Here is a 14942-nt window from a genome sequence, read left to right as displayed (position 1 = left end):
CATGCAGGACCTGGCCCCAGCTCCATGCATGAGCTAGCACTGGTCCCACTGTGGAGTCTGCACATTGTGCTTAGCCCAGAGCAGGCCAGGAGCTGCTGAGCTAGACTGGGGAAGGCAGCAAAGTGCTGGCCGCTGTGGGGACTGTTCTGTTCATTCCCTCTGAAGCACCTGGCACTGGCCACTGTCAGAGGCAGGATACTGGGCTAGGCGAACCATTGGTCTGACCCAGTATGGCCGTTCTTATAGGTTTGAAGAGCTGAGCCCTGAGTTCATCCCAGGCAGAGTGAGTGAGGTGAGTGTCCCAGAACTGGGCTGCTCACACCAGCTCACAGGCCCCCCACATGGCCCACCCCATGCCACATGTGGCCTGGCAGCGACGTGGATACGGGATGATGAATGGCCTGGCACTGATTCTTTGTCTAGCGGAGCCAGGTGCTAGGCACTATGATATCCCTGGCTGGACCACGGCAGGGGAAGGGTCCCGCCATCCCCTCAACCAGAGAGGAGAGCCAGGGAGAGAACAGAGGAGGAAAGGAAGTCTCCTGCCCTCTCTCAGGCTACAAGGGGACCCCTGGGTGGGTTGGGGCAGGAGGCCTGTGCCCTGAGCCACTGCCTGAACTCTGGGAAGGAGAAAGATGTAGACCCCTGGTTCCTGCCCCTCACTTCCTCTCCTGGCTCCTGCTCTCCAGGCTTTGGCAGGGGAACTGGAGGGCAGCCTGAGCAGCTGACAGACTATGGCTGCTCCCTTCTCCACCAGAAGGGACAGGGCTCTCCGCCCCCAGCCCCAGATGGATGCCTCTGGCCTGACTGCTGGGAAAGGTGCCAGGCTGAGACAAATGCCCCCGCCGAAAGCCCACCCCCCATCAATGAGCCTCAGAGCAGTACGGGGGGGGGTCCCTCTGCTGGGTTACCAAGAAGGGGCCAACAACCCAGCCTCGGCCAGTCCCGCTGCCTGCGCCCCCCTGCAGGGGAGGCCCGCTGCGGTACTCACGGGCGCACTGCAGGCTCTTCCGGGGGCCCCCCCAGACGAAATCTCCGCACAGGTCGCACCAGGTCTGCTGGCCGCGGGTGCAGGGCCGGAAGGCGTGGCCCTCGCCCAGCTGGCCCGTCAGCCGGGGGTCGTTCTGCCCGCCCAGCAGGCGGATCTGCCGCACGCGGCTCAGGAGCTCGGGCACCTTGCCGGGCGTGATGCGCAGGGCGTTGGTGCGCTCCAGGCGCACGGGGCGCTCCGGGGTGCCCCGGGTCAGGTCGATCCGCTTCTCCAGCTCTAGGTTCTTCAGCTCGATCATCTCCTGGGCCGGGGCCGCGGCCATGGCCCCGGGGAGCGCAGCGAGGGGGGGCCCAGGGCAGAGCCCCTCCGGCGATGGCACTGGGGTGGGGGAAGCCTCAGCGCGAAGCCCGGCCCCCGGCCCTCCCTTCCTCTGTCTGCCTCGCTCCCCTTTTCAGCCCGCCCGGCTCTTTCCTCCCCGCCCCCTGGGTTTGAACGAGGCGCAAACTCCGCGCAGACCCTGTCGGGGATCGCAGCGAAGTTCCCGCCGGCTCCTGGCTCTCCTCGGCCGGGACGCGTCGCCCCAGCACCGCTCAGCGGGGCCGCTTTGTGCTGGGGGGTGCCCCGGATTCGCCTGGTTCATCTCGCTCGGTCACACGGGCGGAAACATCCCGCAGCGGCTGGGTCTGCGAGCGCAGCGGTCCCGGCTGTGCGCCCCGGGCTCCCGCTGGAGTTGCTGCCCGCGCCTCGGAGCCCCCGAGGAGGGAAGGACCGGGCGGGAGCGCGGGGCAGATTCACACGGAGACCGTGGCGGGGGCCGTCCTCCCCCGGCAAAGGGGGGACGAACTGAGCGGACAGCGCAGAAATAACCCCGCGGGCGGCAGGAAAAGCGGTGCCCGGCTGCCCTGGTATCCCAGAGCGCCCCCGAGGCTGCCGTGGCAGGATCAGCCCCCAGCCCGGCTGGAGGTTCGGTTCCTGCTGTTCCTAGAGCGAGGCCTGCGCCCGGCCTCTGCACTGGGGAAGGGGAGCGAGCAGGCGGGGCCCCCCCCCCGAGAGAGAAACTCGGGGCTGCTTGGGGCCCTTCGGAAAGCTGGCTGAGGGGAGTGGGCTGGGCGCTGGCTCTTAACCCTTTGTGGGGCAGGGTCCCTGCAGCTGGCCTGGGTCAGCCCCTGGTGTCCAGCAGCAGGGTTAGGGAGCAGGACTGGTAGGTCTGGTGCAGGGATTTCCCTACACCCCCTGAATTTACCCAGCACCCTTCTTCCCCCCCCCCCCCAGTTTTGTGAACTAGTTACATGCAGTGTTGCCAATTGAGTGGTTGTTTGGAAACTTGAATTGAAATTGAAACGTTAATACGCACTTTAAAAGCATATACAGTGTATGATAAAATACGTGTATCTGAAAAAGTATAATAGATTTGAGAAGTATGAACATAGACTAGCTTCCGTTTTTTATACCAATGTCAGTGCATTCATTTCGGTGATGTTGGTCAACCTAATAATTTCAAATGATGATTTGTAAGCAAAGTCTAAATGAGCTCTCCCTGACAGCTAGTGATGAGCTGTGGGGGAAGTCTTCGGAACCAGATTGTATTTACAGGTTTCAGAGGAACAGCCATGTTAGTCTGTATTCGCAAAAAGAAAAGGAGTACTTGTGGCACCTTAGAGACTAACCAATTTATTTGAGCATGAGCTTTCATGAGCTACAGCTCACTTCATCAGATGTATACCGTGGAAACTGCCTTCATCAGATGTATACGGTGGAAACTGCTAGGTAACACTAGAAGAAGTTTCCACGGTATACATCTGATGAAGTGAGCTGTAGCTCACGAAAGCTCATGCTCAAATAAATTGGTTAGTCTCTAAGGTGCCACAAGTACTCCTTTTCTTATTGTATTTACAGTCACACCTAATCTACCTAGGTATCCAGCAAACAGAGCTGTGTTGCCCAAGTGATAGATTTTGGCTGGGGTTGGGTTACAAATCACTTGAATGGGGGGGGGGGGTAAAGAAATGCTGTTGTTCTTATTATAGGAGTAAAGGGCAACAGCCTGTGCTGATTGAGGCCATCAAGAGAGAGGGTGGGGACAGGTGTTTTGCTTGATGGTCTGCCAGAGTCTCAAGGACGATTTGACCTGCCCCTCTCCACTGTTTAAAGACAGAGCTGATTAGGCTTTATAGATGGTCTCTTGTTTTATTAAGTGACCACTGCAGCTGAAATCACTGATAATCAGGTCTAAGTGCTTAGACCTGCTGGGGGACAGTGTTTCTGCGGAAGAGACAGCCCAGACTGCACTAGCAGCGAGGTTCCCCCACGGAGAGCTCAGCTGAAATCACTGAGAGCTGCTGGAACCTCAAGAGACCAACTCGCAGAGGTCACAGCGGCAGGTGGCAGCAGAAGGTGACGGCGCAGGGCCACTGGCAACAGAGCCATGGAGTGAACGGTGGCACAACGAACAACAGTGGACAGAACGAACAGTGAGCAGCTGGAGGAACGAGCAAGGTGCCTTCTTGTCCTCCACCTGGGAGGTGAACTCGTGTGAAAACACCTCTGAAGTCTGGGTCTCCACTGCCCAAGGACAACACCGGTGGGTGTTAATGAGGCTGTTAAGAATGCTGGAGACACAAGCCAGTTCATGTGGACAAACACGGCTGTGGCATCTTACTTTCTGTTTCAGCAAGAGACACCGCACGCTACAAACCGGAGGCCAATGTTAAGTGCATTGTCGCTTGTTCATCCTAAACACTGGTTCTGAACAAGACCAGCAAATGCTCACTGTCTTTCTGCAAGGAACTCAACTGACTGGCTAGAACAGGGGAGGGCAAACTTTTTGGCTCAAGGGCCACAGCGGGGTGCAAAACTGTATGGAGGGCTGGATAGGGAAGGCTGTGCCTTCCCAAACAGTCTGGCCCCTGCCCCCCATCTGCCTTCTCCTGCTTCCCGCCCCCCTCAGAACCCAACCCCCCCCCCGCTTCTTGTCCCCTGACCGCCCCCTCCCAGGACCCCTGCCCCTAACCGCGCCCTGGCACTCCATCCCCTGACTGCCCCCCCAAACCTCTGCCCTATCCAACCGCCCCCTGTTCCCTGTCCCTTGACCGCCCCCTCCTGGGACTCCCCCCATTCCCCCCCCCCCGGATCCCACCTCCTATCCAACTTCTCCCTGACTGCCTCCCAGGACCTCCTGTCCCTTATCCAACCCCCCGGCCCCCTTACCATGCCACTCAGAGCAGCATGTCTGGGAGCCATGCCGGAACCAGACACACGGCCGCGCTGCCCTGCATGCATGCCCCATGCAGCAGCATGACTGTGGGGAGGGAGACAGCAGGGGAGGGGCCAAGGGTGAGCCCCCCAGGCCAGGAGCTCAGGGGCCAGGCAGGAAGGTCCCACGGGCTGTAGTTTGCCCATCTCTGGGCTAGAAACATGTGGTGCAACAGTGAAAGACTCAACAGTTGAAAAAGTGAAGAACTCTCTCCCCACATTTGAAAAAATTGCATACATGGCTGATGAATGCACCGATGCATATGGGCATCAAGTATTAAGTCACTGATGTCCGGGGTAGGCCAGTAGATGCATTTCATAGAATCATAGAATATAAGGGTTGGAAGGGACCCCAGAAGGTCATCTAGTCCAACCCCCTGCTCGAAGCAGGACCAATTCCCAGTTAAATCATCCCAGCCAGGGCTTTGTCAAGCCTGACCTTAAAATTTCTAGATGTTCAAGTTGTGGAAGACAAATCGGCTACATCTGTGACAACCCACATCTTAGAAGAGTTAAATGCTTGTCAATTGGACCCCAAACAGATGGCTGCTTGTGCATTTGATGAAGCTGCAAACTTCTCAGGAAGACATGGTGGAGCACAAGCTTTGCTCAGAGAAAAGTGTAACCCTAATCTCTCCAATATACACTGCAGAGGCCATCTACTCCAGCTAGCGCTAGGACGAGCTGCAGACTCTTCAAAAGACATTTTAAAAAGCTACAGATTTAATGTCTTCATTATGTTCTTTTTTCAGCAAGAGTCCAAAAAGACTGAATATCTTGGAAAATATAGAAGACACACGGGGACTGAAGTTCAAATTAGTCCAACTCTGCCACTCTGTGCCTCAGTTTCCCATTTGTAAAATGGGGATAACAATATTGCCCTCCCTCAGACAGGGTGGGGAGAGCAACTGCTGACAAGTTCTGTGTATTGTTCTTCCCTTCCTCTAGTGGCTCTTTTCTATCCCTGCTGCTGCTTGGTCTTAGCTGCTGGGCAGTTGGTACATCTTCTCGCTTTGACGCGTTACACAACCTCTCCAATAAAGATCAGCTTTATTTGAGAAGGAGTCTCTTTGTTCCAAGAGCTGGGCGAGGCTTTGGCAGGCGGTAAGGAAGGAGGACCACAAAAAAAGAAATCTACCCCAGTGCCCTCTTCTTAGGGCGAGGGGTGGTGCAGAAATCCCGAGAGAGCAGGCAGTGAAAGCAGGGCATCTCACTGGAGATTCACCTGGTCTCTGTGCCCAGAGAGGGACAGAGATGCCAGTCAGTACAGATTCCTCCCCCCCACCCCCGTGCTTGTGCCCAGAGAGGGACAGAGATGCTTGTCAATGGAGACTTCCCCTGGTAGATGAAGGCACTGCTGCTTCCAGTTTCCAGCACTTCAGGGTGAAGGCAGAGGAGAGGCAGCCCTGGCTAATGGTGCCAGCACCTCCCAGGCCAGTGAGGATCCTGCAGTGCCCTGGCATGGTGCTGAGGGGCAGAGCAGGCCCCTGGGCAGGGAGCGTAGTTAGAGCCAGACAAAAGTTCTGTACAGATGATTTATCCTATTCCCAGTAACATTCACAAGCAGGGCAGAGGGCAGTATCCCTCCTGGCTTGGGGAAAGAGGGCAGGGTGAGGGGAGAGAGCAGGATGCCCCCACCCTGCTCTGACCCACTGCCATCTTCCAGAGGGAAATGCCCCTGGCTGGCACAGGAGGCCCCTCGCCTGAGCTGGGGAGCCCTCAGCTTTACCAAATTCAATCCCAGTTTGCAGCATCAGGACCCACCTTCTCCTCACCTGTACTGCAGAGCAAGGGAGTGGCCCTGGCCCTTCACTAGCTACCATCCCCTGCCCTCCCCAATAGGATGCACGGCTGCAGCCTGCCTCCTCCGTACACTCATGCTGGAAGTTTGAACCCTCTGTACCAAGTCAAGATGCTCCTTGGGAATTCAGTAGCTGGGCTCTCTGTGCCGTCCCTCCCAGGCCACCTGAGGAAGAGAGCTGGCCCCAGCCCAAGCAGGGAGCATGCCTCAAGGGGTGGGTGACGTCCCAGTTTGGACAGGGTGCTTCATGCCTAAGAAAAGCTGGAATGAAGCAGGTCATAAAGAGGGATAGGACCAGAGAGGTGACCTATCATCACTGAGGCCCAGCAAAGAGAGGAAACAGCTAAGCTGCATGGTGATAGAGGGAGCTGCCTTGGGAGGGGGCCCACCCTGCTTAGCCCCACTTTTAGCATTAGGATCAGCAGTCTCCTGAGAGCCAGCAAGTAGCTCAGCTGCAAGTTAGAGCTGCAGGAGGTCCCAGTCCCTGTGTGACCCCACGCAGGCAGCCTGTGGCAGGTCATCCCACAGGAGAGGGGAACAGAGATGCCCACCTCGACTCCCAGGTAGACAGCCTCTGGAGTGAGTCGTGCAGGGAGTAGACTGGCCCTTGCAGAAGACCCCGGATCAGGGGGGAAGGAGAGTGTTTGATGTACTGGACTTGGGTCCTTTTGAGGAAATAAGACAGGACTGGGTTCTGTGGCTGGTGCATTCTTTGGTGCACGGGCCGGTGCGAGAGCCCATCGGCTTACACAGAGCCCCTGGCATGATGGGTGGGATGTGGAGGATGTTTCCAGCTGCCCCTTCCTCTTGCCACCGGCCCAGTTAAGACAAACATCTTCCAGTGTCAGTGAGCTCTGTTGATTAGCTCCTCCAGTGCCCCCCAACATCCCCTGCCTGTCTTGCCCTCCCTAATCTGCCCCCCAACCTAAGACAGAGGTTGGGCCCAGTCCACAGTGAAGTGTGGTCACCCCCAGCTGGACATGGGTCATCTAGTTCAGGCTTTAGGTCACTTCTCCATGAAGCCCATTGGCACGCCAACTTTAGTGTCTTCTTTTTGTGGCCCCTTTGGAAAACTTTTGCTTGAATCCTTGTGCTGGTGATTTGGAGCCTTAGGGGAAGTTGCATGGCCTGTGGTATGTGGGAGGTCAGACTAGACAATCACAGTAGTGCCAGCTGGCCTTGGCATCGCTGAATCTAATCCTGGAGTCCAACCTGGGCAGCCACATCTCCTTGCCCTGCAGGCGCTCCCGGAACTGATTAAGGGTGTATGTGTGTGATTCATTCAGTCCAGGGCCCTGCTGTAGAGCAGTTTCTGGGGACAAGGACACTGATTCACTAGGACAATGCTTCCCCACCTTTCTCACTGTGGCTGATGAAAGGGGGAAGAAGAGGACAGAGAGAAGTGGAGGAGGGAGAACTTGGCCCATAAAGTCGCTCACTGAATGTAAGTAGCTCCAGCTGATCTGGGTGCTGGAATCTTATCCCCATCCTCTTGCCAGCTGCACAAACCCTGGTGCTGCTCCAGCTGCTGAGAGGTCAGGGTAGCTGCATCTCAAGTCCAGAACTGCTTGTTGCCAGTGGTCACCATGGCACCGCAGTACAAAAACACCAGTCAGCTGTAAAGACTGTCTGGTTTCAATGGAAAAAAAATCAAGCCAGAGAGATGGGTGGACCCAGGCAAACCAGAGGAGAGTGTCCCAGGGGCTTTGGTTGTGGGTTCTTGCTGGCACTAAAATAGAAATGAAGAGACCCAAAAATATCCCAGCAAGAGTCTAAAATCGCTCCCAGGAAGAACCATTTCTGGGGCGAGAGTACCAGGGAATGGTTAATGTTTAGGAGGAGTTTAAAAGTCAGCACCAGTTCAGGGAGAACAAGAATAAAAGGCAATTTCCCTCTCCCTCCATGTGTTCTTGGCCTGATCCATCCAGGCCTTGGAAAGATTATTTCCCTATGACCAGACTTCAAGCTCTACAGTACTAACCTGAGGTATTAAAAACTCCCATGCTGGGCTGACACAGTCCAAGTACATGCAGGGGATAAAAGAGTGTTAGCTGCAACACTAAACATTTAAACACATTACTCCTGATTCTAGCACTAGTGTAAATACAGTCAGTGCCTGGGAATCAGTGGTGATCTTTTTCCAGTGTAAATCTGGAGTCACTCTGCTGATTACTGTGGCCTGACTGGAGGATTGGGCCAAAAGAAATCTGATGAGGTTCAATAAGGATAAGTGCAGGGTCCTGCACTTAGGACGGAAGAACCCAATGCACAGCTACAGACTAGGGACCGAATGGCTAGGCAGCAGTTCTGCGGAAAAGGACCTAGGGGTGACAGTGGACGAGAAGCTGGATATGAGTCAGCAGTGTGCCCTTGTTGCCAAGAAGGCCAATGGCATTTTGGGATGTATAAGTAGGGGCATAGCGAGCAGATCGAGGGACGTGATCGTTCCCCTCTATTCGACATTGGTGAGGCCTCATCTGGAGTACTGTGTCCAGTTTTGGGCCCCACACTTCAAGAAGGATGTGGATAAATTGGAGAGAGTCCAGCGAAGGGCAACAAAAATGATTAGGGGACTGGAACACATGAGTTATGAGGAGAGGCTGAGGGGGCTGGGATTGTTTAGCCTGCAGAAGAGAAGAATGAGGGGGGATTTGATAGCTGCTTTCAACTACCTGAAAGGGGGTTCCAAAGAGGATGGCTCTAGACTGTTCTCAATGGTAGCAGATGACAGAACGAGGAGTAATGGTCTCAAGCTGCAGTGGGGGAGGTTTAGATTGGATATTAGGAAAAACTTTTTCACTAAGAGGGTGGTGAAACACTGGAATGCGTTACCTAGGGAGGTGGTAGAATCTCCTTCCTTAGAGGTTTTTAAGGTCAGGCTTGACAAAGCCCTGGCTGGGATGATTTAACTGGGAATTGGTACTGCTTCGAGCAGGGGGTTGGACTAGATGACCTTCTGGGGTCCCTTCCAACCCTTATATTCTATGATTCTATGACTCTAGATTTATATTTTGTAAATGGGATCAGAATTGGCTTGAGTGTCCTCTAGACTTGCTCCCTACCTATAATGTGGGTTTCAGGCTGTTCTGGGCAGCTCGCATCCCACAGGCAAATCACACCAGCAAAGCCCGTGTTTTAGCCATGTTGATCCCTGGTTCTCTCAATAGAGTTTTGTGCTCTGTGTAAATAGGGCCTAATCCTGTAATTCCATAGCACTGGAAAAGGGGGAAGCAGTTCCTGCCTTTCCTCTCTGCTGAGATCAGCTTATGTCCTGAAGCATGAGGACTGATAGCCCCAATCATTTATCCTTCTAGCCCAAGCCAGCCATTTAAATACATCACACGAAACCAGCTCCCGCACCTGAGAGTACAATTCACTAGCTGCTTTCTCATCCTCCTACATCCCAGCCAAGGCCCTATCTGTTTTCTATGGGACAAACCAGCCCCACTGAGTTCTGCTTACAGCTAGGAGGGTGATGCAAAGCATGAATGGCAGCTGGGGCCTAATCCTGAGAGTTGCTGAACATCCACCATTTCCAGCCAAGCTGACTTCAAAACACCAGACCTATGGCAGAAAAGGCCAGTGCTCTAATTGGGCACAGTGGGTCCTGTTCTTCCACAGCTGGGCTTAGGGGAGAAGTGGGCCTCAGTAGCATCCAGCTACTGTCAAAGAGGCAGGGATAGGTCCCACCTGTGGATTGCTGAGTCATCAGTGAAGAGGCAGCTTTTGAGCAGAGGCCTGACAGAAGCTAAAATGCAATGTCCAGCAGAACCAGTTGTGTGCATTGATCCAAAGCACTGGACTGGCACATGGCAGCGCACAGCTCTCCATTCCAGTGCTGGCCAAAAGGATCTAGATGATACTGCACGAACATCCTTCTTCTGTGGCCTGTAGCTCAGCTTCCCCTTCTTTCCTTCTTTGGTGGCTTGTTTACAAGATGATAAACTCTGGTTTGCTGATATAGGGCTTCCTTAGCAGGGAAAGGGGGTGTGAATGCAAAGAAGAGGCTGATAAGAGGAAGGAATTTATTATACAGCAGCATGTACAAACCAGGTCCTCAGTTTCCTGCCAGAGAACAACACTCAGCGCTTTGGTGGATGACAAAACGCAGCAGGCTATCACTATGCTCATTTTTACCGATGGGGCAACCGAAGCACAGAGAGAAGACAGTTACCTTTTCCGTACCTGGCGTTCTTCGAGATGCGTCGCTCAAGTGCATTCCGCAATAGGTGTCTGTGCTTGGCACATGCACCGGTGCCAGAAGTTTTCCCCCTAGCAGTATCCGTAGGGGAGTGTCCCTCGCGACCCCTGGAGTGGCGGCTCCACGGCGTGGTATAAGGGGCGCTGTGTGCTCCCCCCACCTTCAGTTCATTCTTGCCAGACAACTCCGATAGAGGGGAAGGAGGGCAGGATGTGGAATGGACGTGAGCAACACATCTCGAAGAACACCAGTTCAGGAACGGTCTTTTCTTCTTCGAGTGGTTGCTCATGTGCATTCCACAATTGGTGATTCTAAGCTATATCTGTTGGAGGTGGGTAGGAGTTCACAGACACTTGGGACAGAGTACAGCTCTGCCGAACCCAGCATCCTCCCTAGTTTGGGAGACGATTGCAAAATGCGAGGTGAAAGCATGAACCGAAGACCATGGGTCAGCCCTACAAATGTCCTGAATGGGGACATGGGCCAGAAAGGCAGTCAACAAGGATTGTGCCCTAGTCAAGTGCGCCCTCACAATCGGTGGCAGGGGGACTCCTGCCAGGTCGTAACAGGTACGAATACAAGAGGTGATCCGGTTGGAGAGCCACCGAGTGGAGATCGGCCGACCTCTCACGCATTTGGCTGAGGCAATGAAAAGCTGCAAGGACTTCCTGAATGGCTTTATATGTTCTAGGTAAAAGGCTAGAGCCCACCTCACATCCAGCATGTGGAGGCGGTGCTCCCCACTGGACACATGGGGCTTGGGACAGAGCACTGGCAGGAAAATGTCCTGACCCATATGGTAGGTGGAGACCACCTTGGGGAGGAATGAGGAATGTGGTTGGCGCTGGACCTTTTCCTTACGGAACACAGTGGATGGGTGTTCAGAGGTCAGGGCCCAGAGCTCCAAGATCCATCTAGCAGATGTGATCACCACCAGGAAGGTAGCTTCCACAAAAGGTAAGACCAGGAGCATGTAGCTAGCAGTTTAAATGGGGGACCTGTCAACCTGGTCAGCACCAAGTTCAGGTCCCACTTAGGGGACTGGGAGCCTAACATACGGGAAGAGACGCTCCAAACCCCTAAGGAATTGGCCAATCAAAGCACGGGAGAACACCATGTGGCCCTGCACCGGTGGGTGGAAGGCCTATATGGCCACCAAGTGCACCTTGACAGACCAGGGCGCTAGACCTTGGGCTCTAAGGTGAAGGAGATAGTCTAAAATGAGCTGAAGCGGAGTGGCCACAGGCAAAACGCCTTGATCAGCTGCTCACCAGGAAAACTGAGACCACTTTGCCAGGTAGGCCCGACGTGTGGAAGGCTGTCTGCTTTCCGGGAGGACGTGCTGAACCCCTTCCAAGCAAGTCCTCTCCTCCTGGCCTAACCATTGAGCAGCCACACCGTGAGGTGGAGTGCTGATAGGTTGGGGTGGAGGCAGTGGCCTTGGTCCTGGGATAGCAGGTCCGGGAGGGATGGCAACAGCCATGGTGGGGCAACTGCTAGGCTCGTAAGAGTCCCATACCAATGCTGCCTGGGCCACACCGGGGCAATCAGAAGGACCCAGGCCCTGTCTGTTTTTATCTTCTCCAAGACATTGCCGATCAGCGTGATCGGGGGGAAGGCATAGAGAAGCTGACCCAACCAGGATAGGAGGAAGGCATCGGAGATGGTGCCCTTGCCCAACCCCCCCAAGAGCAGAAGCGGGGACACCGGTGGTTCTGCCGTGTCACAAACAGGTCCACCTGGGGAGTGCCCCACGTTTGGAAAATGCTGTGCACCACCTCTGGGTGTAGCGACCACTCGTGCTGAGAGGAGACGTCTTGGCTCAGGCGATCCGCTCGAGAGTTCTGGGCGGCTGGTAAGTGGTGGGCTTCCAGGCAAATATCGTGGGCTATACAGAGGTCCCACAGCCTGAGGGCTTCTTGACAGAGGGCAGAGGAGCAGGCCTCTCGCCTTGCCTGTTGATGGAAAACATTGAGGCAGTGTTGTCTGTGAGAACCTTGATCACTCCACCCTCCAGGTGCACGCGGAAGGCCACGCATGCCAGATGGACTGCCCGGAGCTCCTTGACATTTATATATAGGGCAAGGTCCCGTGCGGACCACAGACCTTGGGTCTGAATGTTCCCCACATGGGCTCCCCACCCTATGTCCGACGCATCGGACACCAGATCCACAGATGGGGGCTGGCCATCTGTGGAGCCATCCATGGAGCATGAACGGGACCCCGCGGAGCATGTTCCCCAGGGAGGACCACCATCGAAGAGAGGTGATCATCGGTTTGGGCACAGTGAGGACTTTGTCCATCCTGTCTCTAGACTGGGAGAACATCGAGGCCAACCAGAGCTGGAGTGGCCTCATCCTGAGTCTGGTCTGGTGAATCACATATGTACACGCCCACATGTGACCCAGAAGCTGGAGGCACGCTTTGGCTGTGGTCACGGGGAACCTTGTGACTGTGCTGATGAGTTCCCTTAGGGTTTCGACCGCTGGCCGCTGTCATGTCCAGGACTGCCCCAATACACCCGGTGCAGCACACAGAGTTTAACATGGACTTGGTGTCGTTTGCCAACAGGCCCAGAGCGTTGCACATGGACAGAAGAAGTACCACAGGACCCTGCACCTGCAACCTGGAGCTGCCCTTGACCAGCCATTTGTCGAGATAGGGGAAGATCTGGACCCTGCGGCGTCTGAGGTAGGCCGCAACCACAGACATGCACTTTGTGAATACCCTGGGAGCAGTGGACAGGCCCAATGGGAGGACCGTAAATTGGTAGTGTTCCTGCCCAACTGTGAAATGGAGGAAACGTCTGTGTCCCTCAAATATATGAATGTGGAAGTACACGTCCTGCAGATCAAGGGTGGCGTACCAGTCCCCAGGATCCAGGGAAGGGATGATGAAGGCCAGAGAGACTATGTGAAACTTGAGTTTTACAATGTACTAATTCAGGCCTCGCAGGTCCAGGATGGGCCTGAGCCCCCCTCTGGCCTTCAGGATAAGGAAGTAGTGGGAGTAGAAGCCCTTGCATCTGAACTCCTCCAGTACCACCTCCACTGCTCCTAGGCCAAGAAGCCACCCCACTTCCTGCTTGAGCAGGGCCTCATGAGAGGGGTCCCTAAGAAGGGACAGGGATGGAGGGTGGGTGGGTGGGGTAGAGGTAAACTGGAGGGGGTAGCACCGGGAGATGGTGTTGAGTAGCCATCGGTCTGAGGTAAGCCGCGACCACTCTGGGAGAAAAGCACACAACCGGTTGGAGAAGGGAAGCTTTATTGCGGGTGGATCCCTGGTATGAACTGGTAAGTAGCCCCAGGCATCCCACTTTCCCACCTGTTTACCCTTGAAGGGCCCAGGTTGGGGCGCAGACTGGGATTGCCTCCGCGGGCGTTTCTTATAGTCCCTTGACTTTTTATAAGGGGGCTCATATTTAGAGTGGGTGGCCTGGGGTGGGAGCCTGCTCTGGCTTAAACTTGGTCCTGGCCGGGCCCGGGACATAGAGGCCAAGGGTCTTAAGGGTTGTGCGTGAATCTTTCAGGCCGTGCAATTTCACATCCATCTATTCCACAAATAGGGCCTTGCCATCAAAAGGAAGGTCCTGTAAGGAGTTCTGTGCCTCGCTGGACAGCCCAGACAGCAGAAGCCACCACGACCTCCTCATGGACACCGCGGAGGCATAGACCTTGCAGCCGTATCTGTGGCATCTGAAGCTGCCTGAAGGGCCACGCTAGCAGCAGCCATACCGTCCTCCAGCAGAGCCTTGAACCCCTTTTTTGTTACACTCTTAGAGGGAATCCTCAAATTTGGGCAGAGAGCCCCACAAATTGAACTCCTATCTCCCCAGTAGGGCTTAGTGGTTCACCACCCTCAGTTGGAAACTCAAGGACAAATAAACCTTCCGCCCAAGTAGATCCAGTCTCCTCGAGTCTTTATTCTTAGGAGATGGGGCTGGTTTTTCCACAATAGGTTCAGTGGTACTGGGCTCCTTGGCCGGCACCATGGTACCAATGGGCCCCGATGTGGCCCACGACGCAGCCGCTGGTGGTGGCTTGCTCGGTGGCCTGCTTGGTGGCCGGTGTCTCAGAGAGACCATTGGCCTCCCTTTCTCAACCTCCCAGGAAGGAGTCGGTGGAGCGTTCATCCCCGGTTCCGCACCCAGAGGGGGACCAAGTGGTGGGACCTGCGGCACCGGTGGGTATGCAGAGTACTGCGCCCCCATCCTCCCCGGATGAGCCAATCAAGGCTCCTCCTCCACCTGTCCCACAGGAACTGTTGAAAAGGGTGGCATCAAGCCACAACCTTCAAGCCGAGGAGGTGGAGGAACCCTTGGACTCCCTTTTCAATGTCCTCTCTGCTTCGGCACTGGGCAGGGTGCCTCTCCCGCTCCATAAAGGGATGCCGAAGATTTCAAATGCCTTGTGGCAAACTCCGGCTTCCTTGCCACCCATCTCTAAGAGGGCGGAATGGAATTACTTCATGCCCGCTAAGGGGCATGAATACCTGTACACCCACCCTGCTCCCAACTCCTTAGTGGTCAAGTTGGTCAACCACAGGGAGAGGCAGCACTTCTAGCACTGGTGCACGTGGTGGGCACACACACCTATTGTGGAATGTACATGAGCAATCACTCAAAAAAGGAAAAGTGACTTGCCCAAGGCCACCCATTAAATCAGTGGCAGAGCTGGGATTAGAACCCAGAGCTCTCA

At 55.1% G+C, this 14942-nt stretch overlaps 1 protein-coding gene and 1 long non-coding RNA gene across 2 annotated transcripts in view; one reads left to right on the top strand and one right to left on the bottom strand.

Moving 5' to 3' along the window:
* RASSF1 (Ras association domain family member 1) overlaps positions 1-1427 on the bottom strand; it is a 28907-nt gene extending 27480 nt beyond the window's left edge. The window contains exon 1 of the mRNA XM_048859336.2: positions 992-1427. Coding sequence (XP_048715293.1) covers positions 992-1313 — 322 coding nt within the window. The 5' untranslated portion in view covers positions 1314-1427. The remainder of the gene's footprint in view (positions 1-991) is intronic.
* Positions 1428-11519: 10092 nt separating this feature from the next.
* On the top strand, positions 11520-14189 carry LOC142072752 (uncharacterized). Its single transcript, XR_012669308.1, has 3 exons — positions 11520-12100; positions 12817-12936; positions 13811-14189. It is a non-coding gene; the product is annotated as an uncharacterized LOC142072752 (long non-coding RNA).
* The last annotated feature ends 753 nt before the right edge of the window (positions 14190-14942 follow it).

This window comes from Caretta caretta, chromosome 7 (genome assembly GCF_965140235.1).
Source record: "Caretta caretta isolate rCarCar2 chromosome 7, rCarCar1.hap1, whole genome shotgun sequence".
NCBI lineage: Eukaryota > Metazoa > Chordata > Testudines > Cheloniidae > Caretta > Caretta caretta.
Note: the sequence above shows the minus strand (reverse complement) of the source record. Positions and strands in the feature narration are given on the sequence as shown.